At 36.4% G+C, this 23,390-nt stretch overlaps 1 protein-coding gene across 6 annotated transcripts; it reads left to right on the top strand.

Moving 5' to 3' along the window:
* Positions 1–80: 80 nt before the first annotated feature.
* Positions 81–15,371, top strand: LOC310720703 (uncharacterized protein). 6 transcript variants are annotated; one of them, XM_083531576.1, is made up of 16 exons: positions 81–561; positions 2,043–2,132; positions 2,420–2,570; positions 3,717–4,220; positions 6,710–6,782; positions 7,699–8,995; positions 9,438–9,518; positions 9,606–9,777; positions 9,911–10,000; positions 10,528–10,571; positions 10,682–10,845; positions 10,933–11,003; positions 12,028–12,173; positions 12,271–12,415; positions 13,413–13,559; positions 14,535–15,371. In XM_083531576.1, the coding sequence occupies exons 4-16, from the start codon at positions 3,774–3,776 to the stop codon at positions 14,826–14,828; spliced, it is 3,171 nt and encodes a 1,056-aa protein (XP_083387702.1). In that variant the 5' UTR covers positions 81–561; positions 2,043–2,132; positions 2,420–2,570; positions 3,717–3,773; the 3' UTR covers positions 14,829–15,371. The 6 variants fall into 6 exon arrangements, with proteins under 6 accessions (XP_083387702.1, XP_083387704.1, XP_083387703.1 ...); XM_083531578.1 differs by having other exon boundaries at positions 2,424–2,570; XM_083531577.1 differs by having other exon boundaries at positions 2,043–2,107.
* Positions 15,372–23,390: the final 8,019 nt, after the last annotated feature.

The raw sequence follows: 23,390 nt of genomic DNA on the forward strand, positions 1-23,390 counted from the left end.
CTAAATAAAAATGAAGAAATATATTTATATATTAAATAAATTAATTGTACAGCCTGAAAGTGCGCCAAGAAAAACACTGCCTCGGTTACATGTCTCCCTCTAGCGGCAGCAATGAATGAAATTCAGAGTGGGCGTGGTTTCAGGTTGCTTTGTTTTAAAAGGTGTACCAGTGGGGGCGTGTCCCAACTCCCATATTACCGTAATGAATAGTATAGTCATTTAATCGTAGTAATTTGGGCTATTCAGATTCTGATTTCGGATGCAATTCAGGCACTAATAGCTTTATTACGGTAGTGTGCAGCCAGGTGTTTTCTTTGATTCGCCTAATGTTTTTAGTTGATCTCATGCTGTCACCTTCTTCTCTTATCAAGCAGCTCCTGGGTGCTTCTTAAAAGCTCCAGATAAGATCAAGATCGTAGATGAGGAGCACTGTGGGTGTGTTTGATAGCTGAATGGCATGACTGAGAAGAAGCAGAAAAATGCATTAAGTGGCAGATAGATTTGTTCAGATCAGCTGGAATATCACTCTTGTCGCATCTGCATATTGTTTTGTTGACTGGGGTAAGTGGTCTGTTTCTCAAATAATGTTTGTAATTGAGGATAATTAATGTATGTAAATTTAATAACTAAATATGCACCAATTATACAATTTCCAATTCAATAGCAGTATCCATTGGGATAATGGGTTGGGATCTGATCATCTCCATACCCATCAATTTATGTCTAATTCTTTGTTTATATATGTTATAGTATATATTTTTTATCCTTATATTTTTGTACTTTGCAGTCACACTTTATATGCTTAATATACTTTATATTTGTATTTTGACTGAATTTATTACTTTATATTCTATGTCTATTATATGCTATTACATGTTGGACGAAGCGTTTTACTACATGTCGTACTCTGTATGAACGTGAATGTGACAAATACCCAACTTGAGTAATTGTTCCATCCTGTTCAGGGTCTTGGTGAGGACAAATTATCCAGGAACTCAGGAATGATGTAGGAATACATTGTGGATTTGATGCACATCATAGCGCAACCATGAGCGCACATTCACAGCTAGTGTAGATAATAAAACTAATCCTGTTTGAGAGATGAGAGAAAACCAGAGTAACAGAGGAACCACATAGAAAGAGTAACCCGAGCTTAGGATATTGATATCCTGATAAATTATCCACTTCTCTTTGCAAACCTCCGTCATGTAGTAATATGAAACCTTAAAAGGCCTGAGGGTTGCAGACTTTAAGACAGTCTGAGTGTCCTATTTCTAAAGGGTGATCCGTCATGATGGTCATCATCACACATATTCACAGCATATAATAATTTAGGAGACGGCATGTATCTGTTAGAATTAAGACTAACAGAATAATACGAAGATGCAATTTGGGATAAATGACCAACTTCCTTTCTTCAGTTATTTTGCCACTGATAAGACTTTGTAATCTGTTGCTCAACCCCTATTAGACGTTAGATTTTAGCCTTCCATCTAAAGTCTCAACCAACCGTCACTGGTCACTAAAAGATTTTATTTAACTAGTTTAATAGAGTAACAGTATGAATCAGATCGAATCCCATCAGATCAGATCAGGACAAATTTGTGCCAATTTCGTTTCCCTGTTTTAGACTCATCTTAAAAATAAACCTTGACTGTGCTTTTTTTATTTTGCGCAACAGAATTGTTACAAGCTTTTAGTATCTTAGTTCCCTATATGATGTGGGACGATGGCTCAATAATTCTTTAAAATGGCATTTACAAGTAAAATTAACAACAGAGTAAAAAGAGAAGGAAAAAAAGCTTCTTATTTTAAGGCACTGTGACAAGGTTATGCCATATGAGAAGATCCATAGGATTAAGTCTGACATTGCTGATGGACTCGTCACACTAATGCCTGCAATGAGAGAGTTTTGAAATTGCACAACAAGCATTGTAACATGTCAGCGACTGGTCCCAAGAGCGACACGTCGACTCGCTTGTCTGTCTGAGACGCTGCCTGATCACTGTACAGTAACTTATATGCATGTCTGCTTTCTACAGAAAGAGCTGAGGTGAGCACCAGCAGGAAATAAAGTGGGGATGGACCCGGATGTGGGTTAGATGAGGTGGGTTGCTGCAGAATCTGTTGATGTGAGTGCCATAAATCATTTTTATCATCAAAGGGCCAATAATTAGTGCTGGAAAAGTACAAAAAAAAGTTTTGAGAAATATTAGTAGGGAGGAAGAAGAATCTAAGAAACTACTTGTACACATGTCCCCAAACCAACACCATCTTAACCTTCATCTGCCACTCCTTTTTTTCTTTCTGTCTCTCTCTCTCTCTCTCTCTCTCTCTCTCTCTCTCTCTCTCTCTCTCTCTCTCTCTCTCTCTCTCTCTCTCTCTCTCTCTTTCTTTTGCTGTGGTGGTTTATTTGCAGCCAGGAAGTGGAACTATGCCTCTCTGACGCCTGCACAGAAAGTCATTGCAACGCACATCCGTTGTGCACATCTCAGAAAGGAGTAGGGAAAAAAAAAACGGTGCTGAGCTATGGCTATCTACTGAAATTAATAAGAAGTTAATACAGAACGGTGAGTCCAAACAAAGTGTTTTGTTATATATTGTAGCTGTACATTATACAGAGTTATATAATCTATGCAGAAGTTAATGCAGTAATCATTAGGTATGACATGTGCTGGATTTGAGATGAGGAGACAAATGGTCATAAAAAGGAATTAAAAATATCCTCTCAATTGATATCATGAGTAAAATCGATTGATGTGGCAAACGTCTGTTAGCAGGATATAGCAGGAAAAATTGCTTTGTTTATATTTCATAAGCCATGTGTTCAATCAAGCGACATGTATTTAGTGATCTGACTTAGAACTGCCTATTTATAGAGGCCACCCGGGTAAGAGATATATTTCTGTTGGTCTGGCACGTTTTTCTACATTTCTGCAGCCGCACTTCACTGTTGTTGGTATTTTGGTATTCAAATTACATGGGTTAGGTTTGGTTTTGCTATTTAAAGTGTAATGCCTTTGTGTTAAGGATTAGGTGCACACTGTGTGCATCGGTGCAGATGGACTTATCTATACATTGTTTACAGGAGCATCTGTGAACATCTAAATCTAGTTTATATGAAAGCTCATGTATTTGCCTCACTTCCTGTATAAGGAGACTATGGTGTATCGCAGTTAATCAGCTTGAAATTGTGTGTATATATACAGTATATCTCCTGATTCTGTGTATGAAAGGATGAAAGCAGTCAAAAAAGGAATCCAGGAATGATGATCAACTGGTAAAAGAGAAGTATAATGAATTGTATAATGAGAAGTTGGTATCTATAGTGTATCTATGGTGTATCTAAGTGTATTTATGGTAGCTGACTCTTTGCAGTGGTTGTGCTGCATTGCTATAAGATTTAGCGCACACTGTACTTTCACCGTTTAGTAAAACGTTTAGTATCATTTTGTTATTTTCAGCTCTCTGTGAACTCTTTGTGAAGTTTTGTGGGCAATGGAATCCAGCTAAAAAACACACATAAATGGATACAGAAATCTGTTTATATATCTGGAATGGGGAATTTGTACTTCAGTTTGACCTATGAAAACATTTCAACACTATTTTTGCTCCAGTACGAATGAATAACAATATAGATATCTATACTTAAAATTGCTTTTGGTGTTTGATTTGCTGCTGTTAGTGTCTGATTTCTGCCCTATATTTTTGTGTAGTCTCCAGATGGACACAAGACGTACAGTTGTCACATAGAATCAGTTGCCTGAGAAGCCATGGAGAGCGATCTTATTCTTTCTTCACATCCTGCCTATCCAGATGAAGAGCCATATTTGGAAGCCAAGCGGTACATAGAAAGGGTTGAGCAGAAGAATAACCTGTGCCAGGAAGAAAACCACAGGGAGGGAACCATTGAACAATTGGAGACAGACTGTCCTGATCCCTTAGAGCATGGGGCTTCCATTACAATGTACCCTGTTAGGGTTCCCAGCATGCATTTAAACTGTGCTACAGTGCAATGGGATATGCCTCAACCTTCTGCAGATGCTCCATCCAGAGACTCAGGCTCAATTGATATTACCTCGAGCTATGGATTGAGTATGGACTGGGTAGTTAATCCTTTGTCCTTAGACATGCCTTTGTTAAACCAGGAGGACATTATTGACTTGGTAACTGCTCAGCATGAAGGGCCAGCTACAAGTCTAGAAGTCGCTGCTTGCCAGGTATGTCTTAGCAATGTTCTCGTAGCAGCTTGAAATTTCTCACTTTAATTCAAATTTACTAATAAAGTCTGACACAAATTAAGTAAGTAATTCACTTTTCTGCTCATGTGCATTTTCAATGACACAGCCTTATTTACTGGTGTTTTTGTGATAACTGATTGCCAGATTAAAATGGGGAGTTTTGCTACCAAATGGCTTCCCACTTCCTAGATATGTGCTCTAACCCAGGGGTGCACACACGTTTTCACCATGCAAGCTACTTATCAAATAACCAAGTCAAAAAGATCTACCTACTATATAAATACATAAATAAATATCTTTTTTTTTTTGTCATGCGATTTACCCACACTACCTTTGCGATCGACCGGTAGATCACAATCGACGTATTGGGCACCCCTGCTCTAAACAAACACACTCTATGTAGTGTTCTTTACCATTACTAAGAAGAAATCCTAGTATCATTTCCAGATCATTTCCACTTCAGCTCACAAATCTTGATCTTGGTTGTAAGGTGAAACAAAAAAGATCTATTAGTCATGTATCAGTCAGAGTGCTGCTTTCAATATTTTAAGACAATGATTTGGAATGTATAGTTGATCTGTTGTCGCAGATACAGTCATGTGGATAATCTTCCTTGCGCCTCATTTGCTTTGTACTGAGTTTCTTCAGTAAGTTTGGCTGCTGCTTAACACAGAAGCATCTCTTATAAGAATATTTGTACCATTAGTCAAAACCCACTTATCACATTGATAACACCCAGGACTCTTGTAATAAGGATGCCATTTTGAGCATTTAATCTGCCCCATTCATTTTTTAAGCACTGACGTTGCTGGTAAAACATGCTGTTGCTGGTACTAGTGAAACAGGAAGGATTGTGTGGTTGGCATGTAAAACAGCATCTCTAAATATGAGTGTGGGTGAGGTGGTGTGATGAGAGGTGAAATTATTTCCACAATGCTAAAACATTTGATTTATTATAATTGTTTATTTGATGTTGAAAAAACATTTTACCATTAACTCTTTAAGACCTGATTTAATGAAGGCAAAGGTATAACATATACACTATATGGACAAAAGTTTGGGGATGCCTGTTTATAATATTTGTATTAACATCCCATTCCACACATATTCCCCATTTGCTTTTTTAATAACCTTGGAAGATGTTCCACAAGATTTGGGAATGTGCTTGTGGAAATTTGTGCTCATTCAAATGAGGGTGTTAGTAAAGTCAGGTACTGATGTAGGTAAGGTGTGGAGGCCTGGGGTGTAGACAGTGTTCACATTCTTCCCAAATTTGTTCAGTAGAGTTGAGGTCAGGGCTTTATAACAAGCCACTAAAGATCATCCACCCCGACCCATGCAAAGCATTTTCATGGAGCTGGCTTTGTGAACTGGGGCATTGTCATGCTGGAACAGGTTTGGAACCCAGTTCAAGTGATTGTCCTATACAGTTCAAGTAAAGCCATCCTATACAGCTGTTTGCATCCAACAGTGTGTGTTGGTGTATGTCTGGAAGATTGTAGTATAATCTGAAAATGGTTATTACATTTATTTTTGCATGCCAAAGATCGAGTCTCAGGAGGTTTGACTGTTTTGCTTAAAGATAAAATGTGTTTGGCAGAAAAAAATATAGCAAATATAGTACTGGTAGTCCTCCACTTACGATGGAGATACGTTATGACGACCCCATCGTAAGTAAAAAATATCGTAAGTCGAAGATGGTACTATGATTGTGACAGCCTTTCCTGCTTCACGCTGAATAATTTTTATTTATTTATATATATATATTTTAATACATTTTTATTTTCGGCTCTAAACTGGTGGCTTTCCTCTTTTTTTCACCCTAAAAACGGGAGACATACACTTGGAAGACATACACTTGGAAGACACTTTTATCACTAAAATTGCTGTTTGAAAAAATACACGCGGTGAAAACTTTAATCCGTCGACCACTAGCGAGAGTGGGGCATCTCACAGGGCGAGAGATTCGCTCATCCCAGCTGCATGTCCAACGTATCCTACATCGTACACAGCTGCCTGTGCCTGTTGCGTGAAATTTTTTATATTTTTACAATTTTGACGTATCGCTTCGTCATCGTAAGTTAGAAAAGTTGATCCATCGCAACTTAGGGATGAGCTGTATTTAGTAAATATTTGCATCACATCCATAAATGGAAGATGCAAACTTTGGAACTGATTTTATTAAATTTTTTATTATATATATATATATATATATATAGTAGTATTGACATACTACAGAACTATACTCTTATGGTTATAGATTAAATGTTCTTTTTATTGGTGCACAAACTTTTGCACTACAAATGGCCCAGTGTGTCTTTTGTATATTAATTTGACAGCAACAGTGATGTATGTCTCTGTTGTGTTCATGGTCATTTGATGATTGTCTTATTGTATTTGAATGTCCAGAATGCATTTCATGTTTCGTATGCATTAGCTTACAGTATCCACATTTTTTCCTCCCGCAGTTCTCTGATGCACAAACAGAGGTGAACGTTTGTTTTACACCATCAAATGAAGATGACCAGGCACCATTGACAGGTAACATGCATCATACATCACTGTCGATTTGTTTTTTTTTTTGGTAGCAATCATGAGACTATAAATGCCCATCAGTGCTGAATGCTGGCCTTTTATAACATGCAATGTGACTTGCTATGCCTCTTCCTGTTTTATTTATGTCTACCTGGAGGCATAAATACACCCGCTATAAATTTCCATTTTACTTTCTACTGAAATGCAGGTGGGGGTGTTGACCACAGTATTACATAACCCTTCTAACAGAGGTTCTGTCTTTAGTTTCTCTGAGTTTATATCTAAATGGGGGTTGTGTAGTTTTAATTTGAAATGGGGACAATTAAGGATACAGCTCATTTAAGCTCATTTTGTATTGAAAGAATGCTTGTTTTGAAAGAAATTGTGATTCAGAGATTCCAAAGAGCTTTGGAATAAGTCAGTTATGAAATAGCTTGCTTCATGTTCTTTTTTTTCTTTCAGAATATTTAAATACAGTAAGGAATTAATCCAGTTTATACAATTACATTATTACTAACTAGTTCTTATGTTTCAAGTAAAAAAAAAAAAAGAGCTGTTAGCTTTTATAATGTAACTGGAAAAACCAAGCATGAAGCTGGAGAAGGCTAATAAATGTTACTAATAAAAACGTAGATAATAGTTTTGCTAGCAGTACAAAACATTATGCAAGTGTGATGCCAATTGTAATTACAAAGCTAATTTTGCCTTGAAATTTCTTTTCCTTTAAAAAGCTCCAATTTTTTCAGTAACAAATTAGAGTCTATTTGATTTTCGGCCCACGTGAGCATCATGTAATATAAAGAATTAATTTACATTCTACAAGTAACTTTGTCATAGAACAGATCAGCCTTTGATAAAAAAAAAAAAAAAAAAAAAAACATGTCTATGTAAATAATTTCCTGCACTCTAATCTCTTTTTTAGAGACCTCACAGACGTCAGAAGTAAATTATGGTGAATTAGTAAACTACGAGAAAAATGGTGATGAGAAAGAAGACCATCTTTGCACAGAAAATCCAGAGATCCAGGTGGTTCCTGAGATTTTAGAAGGTCTTGAGGAAGAATCTCTAAAAACAGGGAATAATGTGCTAATTTCTGAAGATGAGGAAGATGTGGAAGAAACAAAAGACGGTGTGGAGAGCAGTTCTGAGGATGGTATGATTAGTGTAATTATAACGTTACCTGGAAAGGAGGACTGCAGTACCACACCACAGTTAGAAACAAATTGCCCAGTCCTTGAAGTAGATTCAGCACAAAGAGAGGAACCTGATCTAATCCAAGAGGCATATCCACCACAACCAGGAGCACCACCTGATTTGGTCTGTGATGCTGTAAATGCAGTAGTGACTGTAGATTCTGAAAATATGACATTGACTATAATTGCTAATGATGAGATACTGGAGTTAGAAAATGCAGAGACATTTGTGGAGACGCAAGAATGTGTGTTGGAAGTCAAGCAAGAGGAACCAACCTGTGAACAGCAGACGGAAAGTACAGTGGAAGTGGATCTTCATGGACATAACGAACAATTCATACAACAGTTGGAATGTTCAGGCGAGTTGGAAAACTCAGAAGAGTCAAAACAAGAACTTTTAATTGGTGAAGAACCTTCAGAAGGGTCAAAGCGATCAAGTTCTAGTGAAGCACAAACATCAGACCAGGAACGCCAAACAATAAGTGTAGCTGATGTAGAAGCAAGTCAGACAAAAAATCCCAAGGTGGAAGAACTCTTTGTCCAGTCAGAAAGCTTTACTGAAACAGAATCTATGCAACTTTCAGAATCAAAGGATGGTAAAGAAACCAATCCGGCACTCCAAAAAATCGAGCAGGAAAACCGTACTGACTCCGAACATCAAAACCATGATGGTGAAAGGCAAACTGAAAATGTATTATCTGAACATGTGACTGAGGAGCAACAGGAGGAATCAAAGGATGATAAAGAAACCAATCAGTCACTTGAGCTCCAAAAAATCGATCAGGAAAACCATACTGACTCCAAACAACTTCAGAACCATGACGAATACAATGAAAGGCAAACTGAAAAGGAATCATCTGGACATGTGCCTGAGGAACAACAGGAGGAATCTGTTGACTCTGCGATTCCTTTCAAGAAGAGAAACGTAACATTCGTAGACAGAGATGAAGCTTGTAAACTTGCAGAGAGACTTTACAAGCTTGACAATGTTCAGCGTACTGACGTGGTCCGACATCTGGACAAAGAGTGAGTTACTTCTAAGTTTCAATTAATAGTGATAGTGCTGTTAAAGAGTTTGCATCCCTCATAGTTTTTTGAAAAAGCAAACCAGTGACTGTCATAGTCTGTAGACCTAAACTTGAGAAAGCAATGTGGGGTTCTTGAGTTGTGCAGTCGAAGATATTTGCCTTTTTGTAAGAAGGTCATGCTTCAATACAATCACTGCTACAGCTGGGGCACCAGATATGCTGTTACTTGCTCCACAGTCAACCACAGCTACCAGAGCTATCAATCATGGGCATTTGTGAGCACATTTATATAGAACAAGGCAGATAGCAGTTTCTGATGGGTTACGTTGATATTTTATTACTTATATAATGAAGGAATATGCAGTCTTTTTTTTTTGTTCCAATGTATACAAACACTCAGTTGTACATCATTGACTGTCCATGCTTTTATTTTCAATCAGCAATGAGTTCAGTAATGCTGTTGGGGAGGAGTATCTTAAGTTCTTCGACTTTACAAACCAAAGCTTGGATGAAGCTCTTCGGTAAGATGATCCAGAAACTTAAACATTTTCTTTAATGAATTCCTAAAAAGTTGTGATCCTAACCTGTTTTTTTTAATTTTTCATTAGATCATTTCTGATGCAAGTGGTTCTGATCGGCGAGACACAAGAGCGGGAACGAGTGCTTGATCATTTCTCCAGGCGTTACCAGCAATGCAACCCTGCAACATTCTCTACAGCTGGAGCCGTGCTCACACTCACATGTGCTGTCATGTTGCTCAACACAGACCTGCATGGACAGGTACGCTCCATTTCCACATCATAGCCTGGATTCAGTAGAAGATTTTGGGTTAAAATGATGGATTAAGATTATGTTGTGTACACACCACATTCTAGCTCAGTGTAAGTCAATAAAATGTCCTCTTTCTGTTTAGAATGTTGGGAAGTCCATGACCATGCCTCTCTTTGTGTCTAACTTGGATGGGATGAATGAAGGAGAGAATTTTAATAAAGATTTACTAAAGGTGAGAGGAGTTTTGCGAGTGATTTAAACTCTCCAGTGTACATAGAGTTGAGTGCAAAAGTTTGCATACCTTTAGGACAAGCATTTTTAGATATAATGTATATTATCAAAATGACATTTGTGTGTGGTTTCTTTGCATTTCTGAAATATTTCACTGCATTTTATACACACAGACACACACATTTTTTCTTACAAATCCATCTTCCTCAAACCTTGATCTGGGTCCAGCACATTTTCACTTTGCTTTCGGTTCATTTGAAACTTCTATTTGTAGATTTTGTTGCACAATTCACTTACACGGCTTTTATTTTCTAGGCAAATCTGTACAATTACAATTTCTCTTTTTGTACATATTGAAACTTTGACAAGCACATACTTTTGCACTCAACTATAAATAAAAATAAAAAAATTTCGGTCTCTTTCATAGATGAATAATTTGCAGATGCTTGCTCTTTTTTCCACAAAAAAGTATTTTTCCTCCACTGATTCTTTAAAATCTCTTTATTTCTAAAAAAAATTGCCTTCCAGACCTTATATAACTCAATCAAGAACCATCCGCTTGAGTGGGCCGTGTGAGTCTATCTTGCTTTATTATTTTTTTCTCCTTTCTTGGCTTTAATATTTGGTGGTCTATATTTACTACGTCTTTTAATCCTCTATTTTCATTTGTTTTTCCATTTAGAGAAGATAAGGAATTGTTGACCTTAAACCCGGACTCGGATCCAGATGCACCTCTTCGCTCCAAGAGTAACCCATTTCAGGATCTTGCTCATGATAAGAAGGCCACCGTGTTCCAGAAAGGCTTCCTGAAGCGTAAAGCACACGCAGATATAGACGGCAAGCGCAGTAAGTGATTGAGTTGTGTTTCGTTTTAGCTTGAAGATGATGGATATAATGTTTAGCCTGAAGTGATTTTTCCTTTTTGTTTGCCAGCTCCATGGGGAAAGAGGAGTTGGAAGACTTTTTATGCTGTGCTTAAAGGAATGGTGCTCTATTTACAGAAGGTAAGTTGCCTTGTCTGCACTTTAACCCAGTGGTTTCTCACAACTCATTCAAGGAACCTCCATAACTAATGAGTTCAAATTTTTATTGGACATTTAATATACAAAAGCATAAAAATGCACAACAAGCTTAAAAATGGTTCGATCTCTTGCTTTTTGTGGGTTTCCTCTGGGTTTTCTGGTTTCCTCTCTCACCACTGCTCTTTTAACATCATACAGCGAAACAGCTTCATTTTCTTGTATCTTAGCTTTGCTTAAATGTATTATATAAATATAAAGATTCTGGGTTCAGTTTTTCTGCATTTGTTAAAAAAAAATTAAAAATACCGTAATTTCCAGACTATTAAACGCACCCAAATATAAGCCGCACCCACTGAATTTTACAAAGATTTTTATCTTGATTTATTTTGAACATAAATAAGCCGCACCTATCTATACGCCGCAGGTGTCTACATTGAAACTAATATACTTTACACAGGCTTTAACGAAAAACAGTGTCTGTTACACGGCTTGCCTGGTTGTTTTCAGCGTGACGAATAATTCACATTTTCTGTAGACAGTCCGAGTGAGCGGCAGGTCAAACGTCAGAGGAACATCATCCATATTTATGATGTGCTGCGGCCCGATTCAGTGGGAGCGCATCTGATTTAATATAAAGAGTTTCATTGGTTCACCTGAACCCGTTCTGCAATTTCATTGGTCTAATGTTATGGGGCTCAGTTTTTTGGCTTGAAGCTTGTGAAACCGGGAAAAACCCAGGAAAAATCCCATATATTAGCCGCTTCGTTGTTTAAGTCGTGGGGTTCAAAGCGTGGGAAAAAAGTAGTGGCTTATTGTCCGGAAAATACGGTAGTTGGACCCGTTGCATTAAATTACACACAATGTTTTTTTTTTATTCAATTCAGTTCTATTTGTATGCCACAATAACAGTGGACTTTATCCCAAAGCAGCTTTAAAATGTTAAAATGTTAAAATGTTTAGTCACACCAACATCATGACTGTCTCCATTCCTCTCTCTGTCTTGTAGGATGAATACCGGAAAGACTGGCAAAGCTCTGAAGAGGTGCTCAGTGTTCATCACGCTCTGGCAGAGAGAGCACAGGACTATACCAAGCGGCCGCACGTATTCCGGCTTCAGACTGCAGATTGGAGGGTCTTCCTGTTTGAAGCACAGTAAATGTTTTCTCAAGCACTACTGATAATCCTGTTTACACACCTCTCTTCTGTCTTATGTTTTAGGATCATTCTCTTGTGTTCTCTTGTGTTCTAGATCTACAGAGCAAATGAACTCTTGGATCGGCCGAATCAACCTGGTGTCCGCTCTGTACTCGTCTCCTCCATTTCCGGCTGCTGTTGGCTCTCAGAGGAAGTTCTGTAGACCCATCCTACCAGCCACAAAGTCAGCACTTTCAATGGTAGACAATTAAAGTGGACTATTAAACAATATTTTAGTTCACTAGAGTAAAATATTGTTTGTGATTCAGTCATTAATGATAGAACAAGTTGACCAATACATTACTACCCATTGAGGCAGTTTACACACTGTTTTTGAATTTTGCTTATTGACTGATCCTTTTATCTATTAAATCAGGATACAAAGGGGTTTTAGGAGTCATGCTTGCAGGTTCAACAGAGGCAACTCTAAGACTTAAACTTACAGTAGCAGAGAATAATAATATATTAGCACAGTGTTGTACATAACAGTCCATTGTTGTCAGGGTCCGTGACAAAGTGCTAATGAAGTGGGTCAGTGGTATTATTTCTAGTACTATATTAATAGATGAAGCTGTTTAAAGCAGTCTGACTCGGAGCAGCTTCTGTGAAGAGTACACAAACTGCATGCTTTTCAACACCGGTCGTATGCGCCATGCATTATGTTTCCGAATAGGTAACTAATTAATAATAATATTTTTATTATATATTAATTATTAATAATATTATTCTGAATAATAATATTAATATTAATTATATATAATTTATTAATTATATAATTTATATATAATTTATTATTTATATAATTTATATATTATTTCAACATAAAACTCCAGAAAAACAATTCCCTAAAGTTTTTTGCTCTAGATCGGGAAAATCAGCCAAACAAATTAGATATGTGGCAAATGCGATTTCGTGATAAACCGGGAACACGAGATTCGAATCGCGTTATAAAGCGGGGGATTACTCTACATTACAATTTATTCACTCTCTGAAAATGATATGATAGAAAATGGTATTCATTTTGCTTTTTAATGATTATTTATTTCCCATTTCCACTTCTGGATTCGAATACTATGAAAGATCTCAATGATTTACTCTTTACTGGTTTAGCGCCTTCTTCCATTCTTCATATAGAAGAAGGGAAAAACAAGAAGTGTACATTTTATAGTGTCAAAACCCTCTTGTTTGTGTGAGCAGGAGAAGCAGCTGCAGTCACATGCCGCCATGCTGCAGTCGTTTCAGGAGGACCTGAGCGAGTTACAGCAGAGGGTTCAAGAAAGCCGAAGGGCAAAAACCAGAGAAGTGGAGGAGCACAGACAGAAGGAGGAGTACCTACAGCATGAGGTTTGTGCACATGTGGGAGAATGAGTGTGCAACAAACACATACTAATCTAATCCATGCTCAGGAGAAAGCTTCTTCAGTGAAAACTAGATTGGATTAATGCAATTAGTTTAATAAATCAAGATGAAACTGTTTGATGCTCATTGTGATTAACAGATGGATTAAACCAGGTGATTGATGTAACTCCAGAATATAAATAGATCGCAAATATTGAGATATTTTGAGTTGCTCAATAGCTCCTAGTTTAATAACCACAAATGACTGTAAAAGACTGTAGAAAGATCATTACTCATAATTACATTACAGTGCTCATGTTAGTTCTCTCTCTCCAGTGTTCTGTATTGTGTAAAGATTTATGATCACACTCATGAAATCACCCAGATGAGGATGGGTTCCCCTTTTGAGTCTGGTTCCTCTCAAAGTTTCTTCCTCATAACATCTAAGGGAGTTTTTCCTTGCACAGTCACCATGGCTGCTCATCAGGGATTAATGCACACCATTCACCTTAACTGTTAAATTCTTTAAAGCTGCTTTGAGACAATGTCTGTTGTGAAAAGTGCAATAGAAATAAACTTGACTTGCTCTTAATAAGAATGTTTTAAAAATGTTAGGCTCACCACACAGTTAAATATTGTAAATAGACTAGGGGAGATTTTTCCAATCTTGAACTTAAACCAGTTTTGGTGAGCCTGTGCTTACCATAGCCTCAGATTCTTGGCCTTCAGGAATGTAACCTGACATATATTTGGCTGTTGTACTGCATCTGCCTCCAAGAGATGCTCCATTTAGATGCTTTTCTGTTCACCATGGTTGTAAAGAGTGACTAAGATAAAAACCTTTTGTCACTTCAGACATGTTTGGCTATTCTACTCTAAACTCTCTTATCACCAAGACAAACTCACATGCAGACTTCTAGATTCTGTGTAAACTCCAGACACCATGTCTGACTGTTCTCTTTTACCTTTTGCTCTTTTCAGCAATCACGATATGAGGCTTACGTTCACATTCTGGACGTCTGGCAGGCGCTGGGAAAGTCCTCCGAGACGGCTGGCGGGACAGACCTCACCCTTTTCGACCAGGAGTTGTGGAAAGGCGCAGACACAGAAGAAAAGGAGGACAGTGATATAGACGGAGGGATGATAAGATCTCATTCCAGTCCATCTCTCGAACTGGAGGTAGCGACTCCACCTGTGGTGAAAGTGAGGCGTAACATCTCGGAGAGACGGACCTATCGCAAGATCATCATTCCCCGACGTAACAGGGAGGTTTAAGACTAAAAAGCAGACTGTGACTGATTCATTGTTCTAAAATAGATTTTATTTTATTTACATACGTTCTTCACCAATCCTCCAGTTGCCGAATTCCAGTATTTGAAGAGGGCTGCATTGCAAAATGTCCCTAACCGTAACCCTGACTCAATAATTTACCATTTTTAAAAGTACAAAATGAGCTCAGAGATCATCACTTTATTTATCTACATCTGTTTGAGAAATCTAGTGACATTTTTATTTCAGTAATCAACTGTAATCATTAATCATCGAATACAGCAGTCATATCTATATAACATCTTAGCAATTTACTTAACAATTATTTAGAATCTAGTAGACTCAAGAACTGTTTTTATTTTAGTAGTTATTAGTAAACCTGGGCCAGAACATTGCTCATAATATGAAGTCGAAATGACAAATTTTTTCCATCTATTACGCATTGTTGGTTTTACTGCTTACAGTCAACAATGGTTTATTGTTTTAATATTAAATATTTCAACCGGTATAGATATGTACTCGCTGTTCAACATGACCAAAGAAAATAAATTTCTTGGTGGTGAACACAGATTTGAAGGGTTCACCATGCCTTGTTTACAGCTCATGAGTCAGCTGCAACACTGACAAAGAAAAGCTCTGTTTATTGCAAATACATTCCACAAAATTTGTCATATATATATATATATAGTTCAATACGTGTGCTTAGTATGTCTAGAAAAAAAAAATTACATCTGTAAGGTTTCTGTTTGATGTGCCTATACCTTTAAAGAAAAATGGTTCTTCATGGTTGTGTGTTGGGTAAAGGCAACTTCCTGGAACCCTTTCTGATGATGAAACACCATGTTGTATGGTTCTACGTCAACAATTTTAGAACTAACCACAAAGGGACGCCATTTTTCTTTTGAAGTGTATAGTGTATTGACTGATTATGGCCACAAGAGGGAGCTCGTCTGTCTACTGTAAATTCACTGGACTAAATAAATTAGATCAAATTTAGATTAAACTAAATTAAATACAGTTGATATATTTTTATATATTAAAAAACCCTGCAATGCACTATGTAAGCTGTCTTCTTTTTTTCTTTTTTCTTTTTTTCCTTTTTTATATCTATGTATATTTTGCATAATGTTAGAAATAAATAAACTTTGCTATTAAAAAGAAAAAAAAAACAGATTTTGGTCATATACTAATAAATATTTCAAGGTGCTACCTCATTTCTCTGACAGCAACATTTCTCTGGAGCTCATACATTGTTTTAACGTTCTTTTTTCCAAGGTTTATTCGGATAATTGAGGGGCCTTGGCTTCACTCTCTGAAAGGGAAACCCTCAGTTTACTCTTATTAACCACGTGGCTGGGAAGCCATTGAACAGAACACATGCTGAGTTAATTAGCAAAATTAGTTGTTTTCCTTTTATACACAGCGGGTGGATTTGTACAGTTCGAATCCAAATTGCTATTCAATGCATGGCTTAACACTTGTGGAAATCTGATTTAATACATTTGTTAGGCCTAAAACGCAAATTCATTAAAACTTTATAGGAGTCTTTAAACCTTAAGGATTCCCCCTTTAGATGAATCTACAAAGGGATAGAAGCAGATGTTTTTTTTTTATTGAAAAGTCCACATTTATGAGCTATGATCATCACTGTTTTTTCTGTGTTCACAATTCATCATTTATTTTTGATCACAACTTTATTTATACTTATATGAATTTTGTTGTCATTTCTCTGGGATCAGCTCATTCACAAAGACTTGTCTGGTGAACATTTGCAAAATTAAATTGAATTCATTTTCTATATTTAATTTCTATAAGCAGTCAACTGCCAGTCATTCTGAAACCGAAAGATTTCTGATTTCTCAATTGCATGACAAGCTGAATTTCTCCTCATATAAACTTCCAAAGCTTCAACCTAAGTGATAAGAACAGACTTGCAACTAGGATTCACAATGTTGAACGTAACTATAAATAGTTAAACGTATGAACCACAATGCCCTCCACTAATATTTGTACCTTTGGTAAATATGAGCAAAGTTTAACTGTTTAATCAGAAACTGTGTTTGATTTTACACAGTTTTTACACGATAAAAAATACTTCTATGGGTATAAAAATGTACATATAATGTATATATATATTCTTTCTTAAAAATATTTGTCACTCCTATGAAGTCATATGAGTAAAAAATATTTGAAATTGATATTTTACATTGTTTAATAGACCTGGGTGGCACATTCTGTTTCACTGGGGCATAAATATGAGGTAACACATAGTCCAAATTCGCTTAGTCATGCATTGCAATATGTAGGACCAAGGAATATAGCTGTAATGTGCAGAAAAAGATTGATTCATCATGTATTATTCAGTAATACATAAGAAATTGGTTAGTTCATCAAATTGATGTGGATCCTAATCCTATAAGAAGAATAAAACACTTTGGGACATACTAAAATTTAAAAAGATCTACACTGGGATTGTAACAGTCACTCGGCTAAATTAATTTGCTGATTATTGTTCAATTATAAAAAGAAAAACAACAAGAAACAAGGAGAAGATTGTAATTTTTGCAGTGTGGAAACTGTGTAAATGAAAGCTAAACAAAGAACATAGTGTTTATAGCTAACATTGGTGAGAAAACAAGTTTAAACAATGCTCTATCCATTTCAGTGTGAACTGAACTCGCCTCCTGAGATAACTGATGCTCTGTGATCTTTCTGATCACAGAGAAAACTAAATCCTTTGTCCATTTTCCCACTGTGTGAATTTGACCTGTCAATTTGATATGCTTATCCTATACCTACTCTTTTTGGCCATTTTACCCAACAAACCTGCAATTTAGGTTCCTCTTTGTGAGAATACAATCACTGACTGTATCTCACCTGTTGCTCGGGACAATTTATCAGCCCTCCTCCACTCCATCCATCAATAGACCAGCATGGACCAGATGGTATTTGGTGGATTGACTCAGCCTTGATGCCTATAAGTGTTACCAGTGTGCTGTATTTCAGGGGTATAATTGGAATATTAAGTTCATGTGCAGCGTAAATTAATCATCCAGTAACCCCTTACACCTGACAAAAGTGTTTGTTTCTGCCCAGAGCACTGCAGTCTAATAGTTAATGAGTGCTATTCACCATCCAAATAATATCTGCACATTGAAGATCCAATGATGGTTCATTTGCATTGATGAACGGGATAAAGGCAGGCAGCGAGCCCTAGATCAGCAATAATCTGTAACTATACACTTAAATAGCCAAATAGTAGATTAAAAAGTATACACCTGCCCCTTTACCTTTAAATGTGTTATAGCAACCAACAAAATGCAAGTGAACTACAAATGAAAAGTGAAAAAAAACAATGTGTGCACACCACTTAATTAAAACATTGTGATCACATATTTTACGTTTAATACAGCACTCAATTTTTTCAAGTTAGGAGTCTACAAGATTAGCACATCTTAATTCAGTGATTTTTATTCCACTCAAATGGAATAAAAATGCCCCAAATGCCCCAAATGTATCAAATTGGGTTTTAGATTTGGGTTTTGAATGGATCATTCCAAAAATTTGGATTGTTTTTTGAAGCCATACCTTTGTTGACTTCAATGTGAGATTTGGGTTGTTATCATATCGGACAGTTGAATTTTTCCTTAAAGTTTCGCCAAAAACCAAGACATTTGGAATTATTCATTTAAAAAAAGCAGTACTGTGGGATGATGCGCTCCAAATAGTTGTTCCTTGGTTTTATCTGGCCATAACACTTGTTTTGTTGACATATATATTTTGTTTTTAGGTAAGCCTGGATGTTCTTTTTCCATCCTTTGATATAGTCCAGACATGGGAAGAAAACAAGAGAGAATTTTTACATGCAACCAGTGAACAGGAATTGTTAAATATTCCTTTATGCTTTTTTGTCGCCATATGTCTCTTAACAGCTTTCTTGATCATTTTGTCTTTCTGGAATTCCTTGTTTCTTTAGTCAGTTTTGGAACTGCCATCTTGTTCTTGGTAATGCCACTGCAGTGCTCCATTTTCTCCACATGTTAATGGTGAGCTATTTGATGTTTTGTCTATTCTTTCCTGAACAATTCGTTTTGAAAAAGAGATCCTGTAAAAACTTTTTAAAGCTGGGAAACCACTGATCCAGATTATTTGGAGATAATCACTTCACAAATGGCAGATGTGTGATCATTATTTTTGAGCATGAGTTGCAATGAAATAATTTTGTCCCATTTGCTTTTCAAAAGGGACATAAAGCAAAAACTGGAACATGGGATAGTGGAAAAAGATCTGATATGATTTATTATACATGATTTTTTTTTTTTTTTTTTTTTATAAAATCCTGTAATTTTTGGAGGTTGTATAGACGTTTTATATATTTATTGTATGCCAATTGACTTATTGATTTTAGGGTTGTCTCTGTTGTGAGACATTTTCTTTGCTACTGTAAGAGCAAATGTTACATTCATAATGCTGGGACTGCCCACAAGCTTATATTTAAAGGCTTGCTTGGTTAGTTTGTATTGCTGACTAAAGATACTTTTCGCTTTTTTAATCTGAATAAAAGACAAGCTTAAATATTATTCTTCCTTTTCTAGTGCAGTGTATTTTACCAGTTTCATCAGGATTAAACAACCTCTATTTTTGCAATGAAATATCAACTTGCCAGCCTAAATAAGATCCACTATATGAGGAAGAACTTTACTTCCTTTCATATGACTAACCTGCCATTAAGATACATCCTGATGCTGAAACGGTCATGACTGACTGCAGGAATGACTGATTGTACCTGTAGGCTGTAGTATTGTCCAGGATGTGTCGGAGGGGCCGATAAAGATCTTGCGGCTCAGTATCAGATAAGCTAAATACAGGTTGTTGATGTATAAACAAATCTTAAAGAAAGGCCCCGTCACTCCCTTAGTGAGTCAGAAAATGACCGAACACCCACTCCAGATGAAATATATGCACTTTTGTTTTTACTCATCACTCTGAGAAAACAAGGACACTCATTTAGGCATAAATACAAAGTTAATCATCAACATAGTTCAGTTAGATATTAGATTGTGAACACAGCACAGGTTGTGCATACTGTACACTACTTTGAAGTACTACAGCAGTGCACAGTCTTTTGTTGTGTGTTTTCTACAGAGGCATATACACACTCTATTCATTTCTTACATCTACTTTAAGAAATATCAGCAAACAACAGAATTAGGTGTGTATAAGTGTGTTTTATAAAACAACTATATTAAATGAGTAAAAAACCTACCCAAGAGTTAAAAAGCAACAATTATATTTACGTATAGTGTAAGGTCATCCTGTCAAGGAAAAAGCCAATTCAGCAAACTCCAAAAAAGAAAAAAAAGAAAAATTTTGGAATAAAAATCAGGCATTAAAACCCCTTTTAGCTCATTTTACAAGCTTAATTTCAAAAACATTAATTATTGAAGTACAAATCTTACAAAACTAATCACTAAGTATAGTAATTAAGTACTCATTACCATAACCATTGTTGGTATCAAATAGAAAGGTTCAATAGACCAGTTAAGAACATTCGAAAATGATTTTATTCTTTTTTATATTTGACATTAATGATTATATCAACTTTATAAACAGGACAGGTACACTTTTTTTTAAATATACAGTATAGGAAAGGGAGTATTTTTTATTAGATATTATATTTCTTAACATAAAGTTTTTGCCTCTTCTTGATGAAGAACTGTGTGAAATCCATACTAACAAGTTGTCGTCTTTGTTGTAAACTTTTTCACTCAGCTAAATCTTTACAAGTTTTTGTTTTCTGTTCATGCTCTCACAGTTTCAGTTGAGGGATGTTAATCTGATGTCAATCTACATTGTTTTTATAGCCTTTAAAGGTAAGCAGGACTGAGAGTGTGCCAGTAAAGAGTTCTGTAAAGCATTAAGCACTAAGGGAATTCATTGATTTGAATAGAGGAACTCCCTCTGCACCTTTTAGTTAGTTTTTACCAAGTTTTAAGAATTTTTTTTGGACAATTGTCACCTTGTTGCTGATATATTGTTTTATTTTTGAATTGAATGAAACTAAAAGCCAATATACAAACATGTAGTCCTCTACTTATGATGGAGATATGTTACAACGACCCCATCATAAGTAAAAAATATCGTAATTCCATGATGGTGCTATGACTGTGACTCTGATGGCTTTCCTCTTCTTTCTTTCACTAGCAGCAGGAGACATATTTGGGCGCTTGGACGACATGCTTTTATAACTAAAATTGCAGTTTGAAACTGTTTGAAACAGAAAGAAATACACACTCAAACTGAGACAACTTTACTCCGTCGACTGCTGGCAAGAGTTACGCTCATCCCAGCTGTGCGTCCAACGTATCGTACTTTGTACACTGATGCCTGTTGCTCGAAATGTTTTCTATTTTTACAATTTTGTATCTAGCACTATGTAGTAGCACTATCGTCATCTTAAGATCGAAATATCACAAGTTGAACCATCTCCATCATTAACTCAGGGACCATCTGTATGTATGCATATATATAATGGATTCAGTTGAATTTTATACAAGGCCCCCCTGAAACAGAAACAGTGTAAGGTCATGACCAAGGCAGCTGTGGAGTTTCTGTGAAGCGTGACCTCTGTTGGTACTGAGTGCCGTCCGGTTGCTCTTCTCTGGCGGTGATTACAAGCAGACTGGGTTGCTGCTGAGCCTACAAGCACCCTGTTTTTGTTCGCATCGTCTGCTTGGTTAAAGAGCTTTGTGCTAGCCTGTCAAGCCTGGTTGAGTAATTAAAAAGGCGCGCAGAGGTTTGCCTTCATTAAGGGCCTCGTCTGGTACTTAACTGCTACAAACATGGTCCTTTGACATTCTTTTGCACTGGCTGATCTGTTAGTCCTGAAAACACCTGACTGTTTCTGCACTCTTGGCCTTCCTGAGTTTTTTTTATTCTATCATATATACCTATATAGACTCCACCCCCGTCATGCTTTCTTTCATTCCTCTGTTGTGTTACTGTTATATTTGCTTTCAGACATGATTGATAAAAATAATTTCTTTTTTCTCTCATCCTTACTAACTGTTGTTCTAGTTAACACAGGTTACTTATAATAATCTGAATGTAATTTTGGTGATTCTACATTTTTCTACATTTTTATTTGAGACTAACAGCAGACTGTAGTTTACCTCCTTTTAATTTCTGTCACTGAACATCCTTGATGGATTTTAAACAGACTTTCTGTTTTGATGCTTTGGCGTCCACTTGACTTTCAAGATCCTTCATGCGTCATGGTCGAAAGGCAGGGGTTCTCAAGGTTCTTATAGCTTTTAAACTTTAAAGGAATTTCCATTATCAATTTATTTTGTGAAAATGATACAGTAACTTGATTTCAGCGTTTTATTACTGAACTTTTTCCCAACAGCAGAACACAGTACATTCAAGCTGACATTATTTATACTATTCCTAATTTTTGATTCACTGTAGTTCGAATTAATCCTACTCCATCAGAACACAGTAACCAATATAATATCATTACCTAATGGGACAAGCCAAAAGAAATGTATTAATAGTAATTACTGATCACCACTATAACAAAAAAACAGACCACTTGCAGACCACTTGGTTATGCTTTATAGACCTAATTTTCAAAACCACTGATCTAGGGTTTTAAACAAAATCCAGTCAGGACTAAGAAGATTTTCTTACTACAGGAAGCATGTATTTCAATTTGATGGCATTTTATCGTTATGATGATGATGTTAAACTTTAGATTTAAACCTTTAGATTTATATCTTTCCTTCAGCTGATTTAATACTCCATTTTACATTCATTTTGTTCATGTTTCAACGCTGACAATATACAAAATCAGACATCTATATCTTATTTCTTGAGCTAAAGATCTACATAGTAATCACACAAGCAAAATTTCCACAAACAAGTCCTTTTCTTTACAACTTCTTTCTATCACATTTGGTAAAATACCTGCCTTGCTCAGGGGCATGCAGGCTCCTGACCTGAGATTGCCCTTACCAACTGGCCAAACTGCTCCCACCGACAACATTGCCTGGAGTGACAGGCACTACGGCTCATATACACCTGACATTCAGACTACACACTGCACCATGTGCTCTTTTTGACCAGACAAAACGGACTGAAAGTGTCCTACAGATGGAACATCGGTTGTGAACGGTGCCTAATATGAAGTCTCGTGTGTAAACAGACAGATGGCACATTTGTTTCGCGACTGGAAATTGGGTTTATTCGTTTAAGAATGTAGATGAATGGGACATCGTGATCTGGATTGCAAAATTCCAATGATGTCATTTTGGTCATTTAGATCATAAAGGGTGTGGGTGAAAATAGGATTTTTAAATAGAAATCTAAATCACAATTGCAAAGACAAGTCGTTTTGGATTGAACACTAATTAGCAGTACGTGTCAACTGGATAATAACCATGTATTTAATTTAGATAATTTGGTATCTTTAAGCAATTTTCTGTTTACTCTTTAACATAATAACAGCAAGGCAACACTTCCTATTACAAAGTAGCAACATATGATCATCATCACATGACAGATGGG

Source organism: Silurus aristotelis (assembly GCF_946808225.1).
Source record: "Silurus aristotelis genome assembly, chromosome: 26".
Classification (NCBI taxonomy): domain Eukaryota; kingdom Metazoa; phylum Chordata; class Actinopteri; order Siluriformes; family Siluridae; genus Silurus; species Silurus aristotelis.

Coding starts and splice junctions, on each gene's coding strand:
- LOC310720703 (XM_083531576.1), top strand. CDS start 3,774: ATGGAGAGCGATCTTATTCTTTCTTCACATCCTGCCTATCCAGATGAA. Junction 9,778..9,910: donor ACACAGACCTGCATGGACAG/GTACGCTCCATT, acceptor CTTTCTGTTTAG/AATGTTGGGAAGTCCATGAC. Junction 12,174..12,270: donor GTCTTCCTGTTTGAAGCACA/GTAAATGTTTTC, acceptor CTTGTGTTCTAG/ATCTACAGAGCAAATGAACT.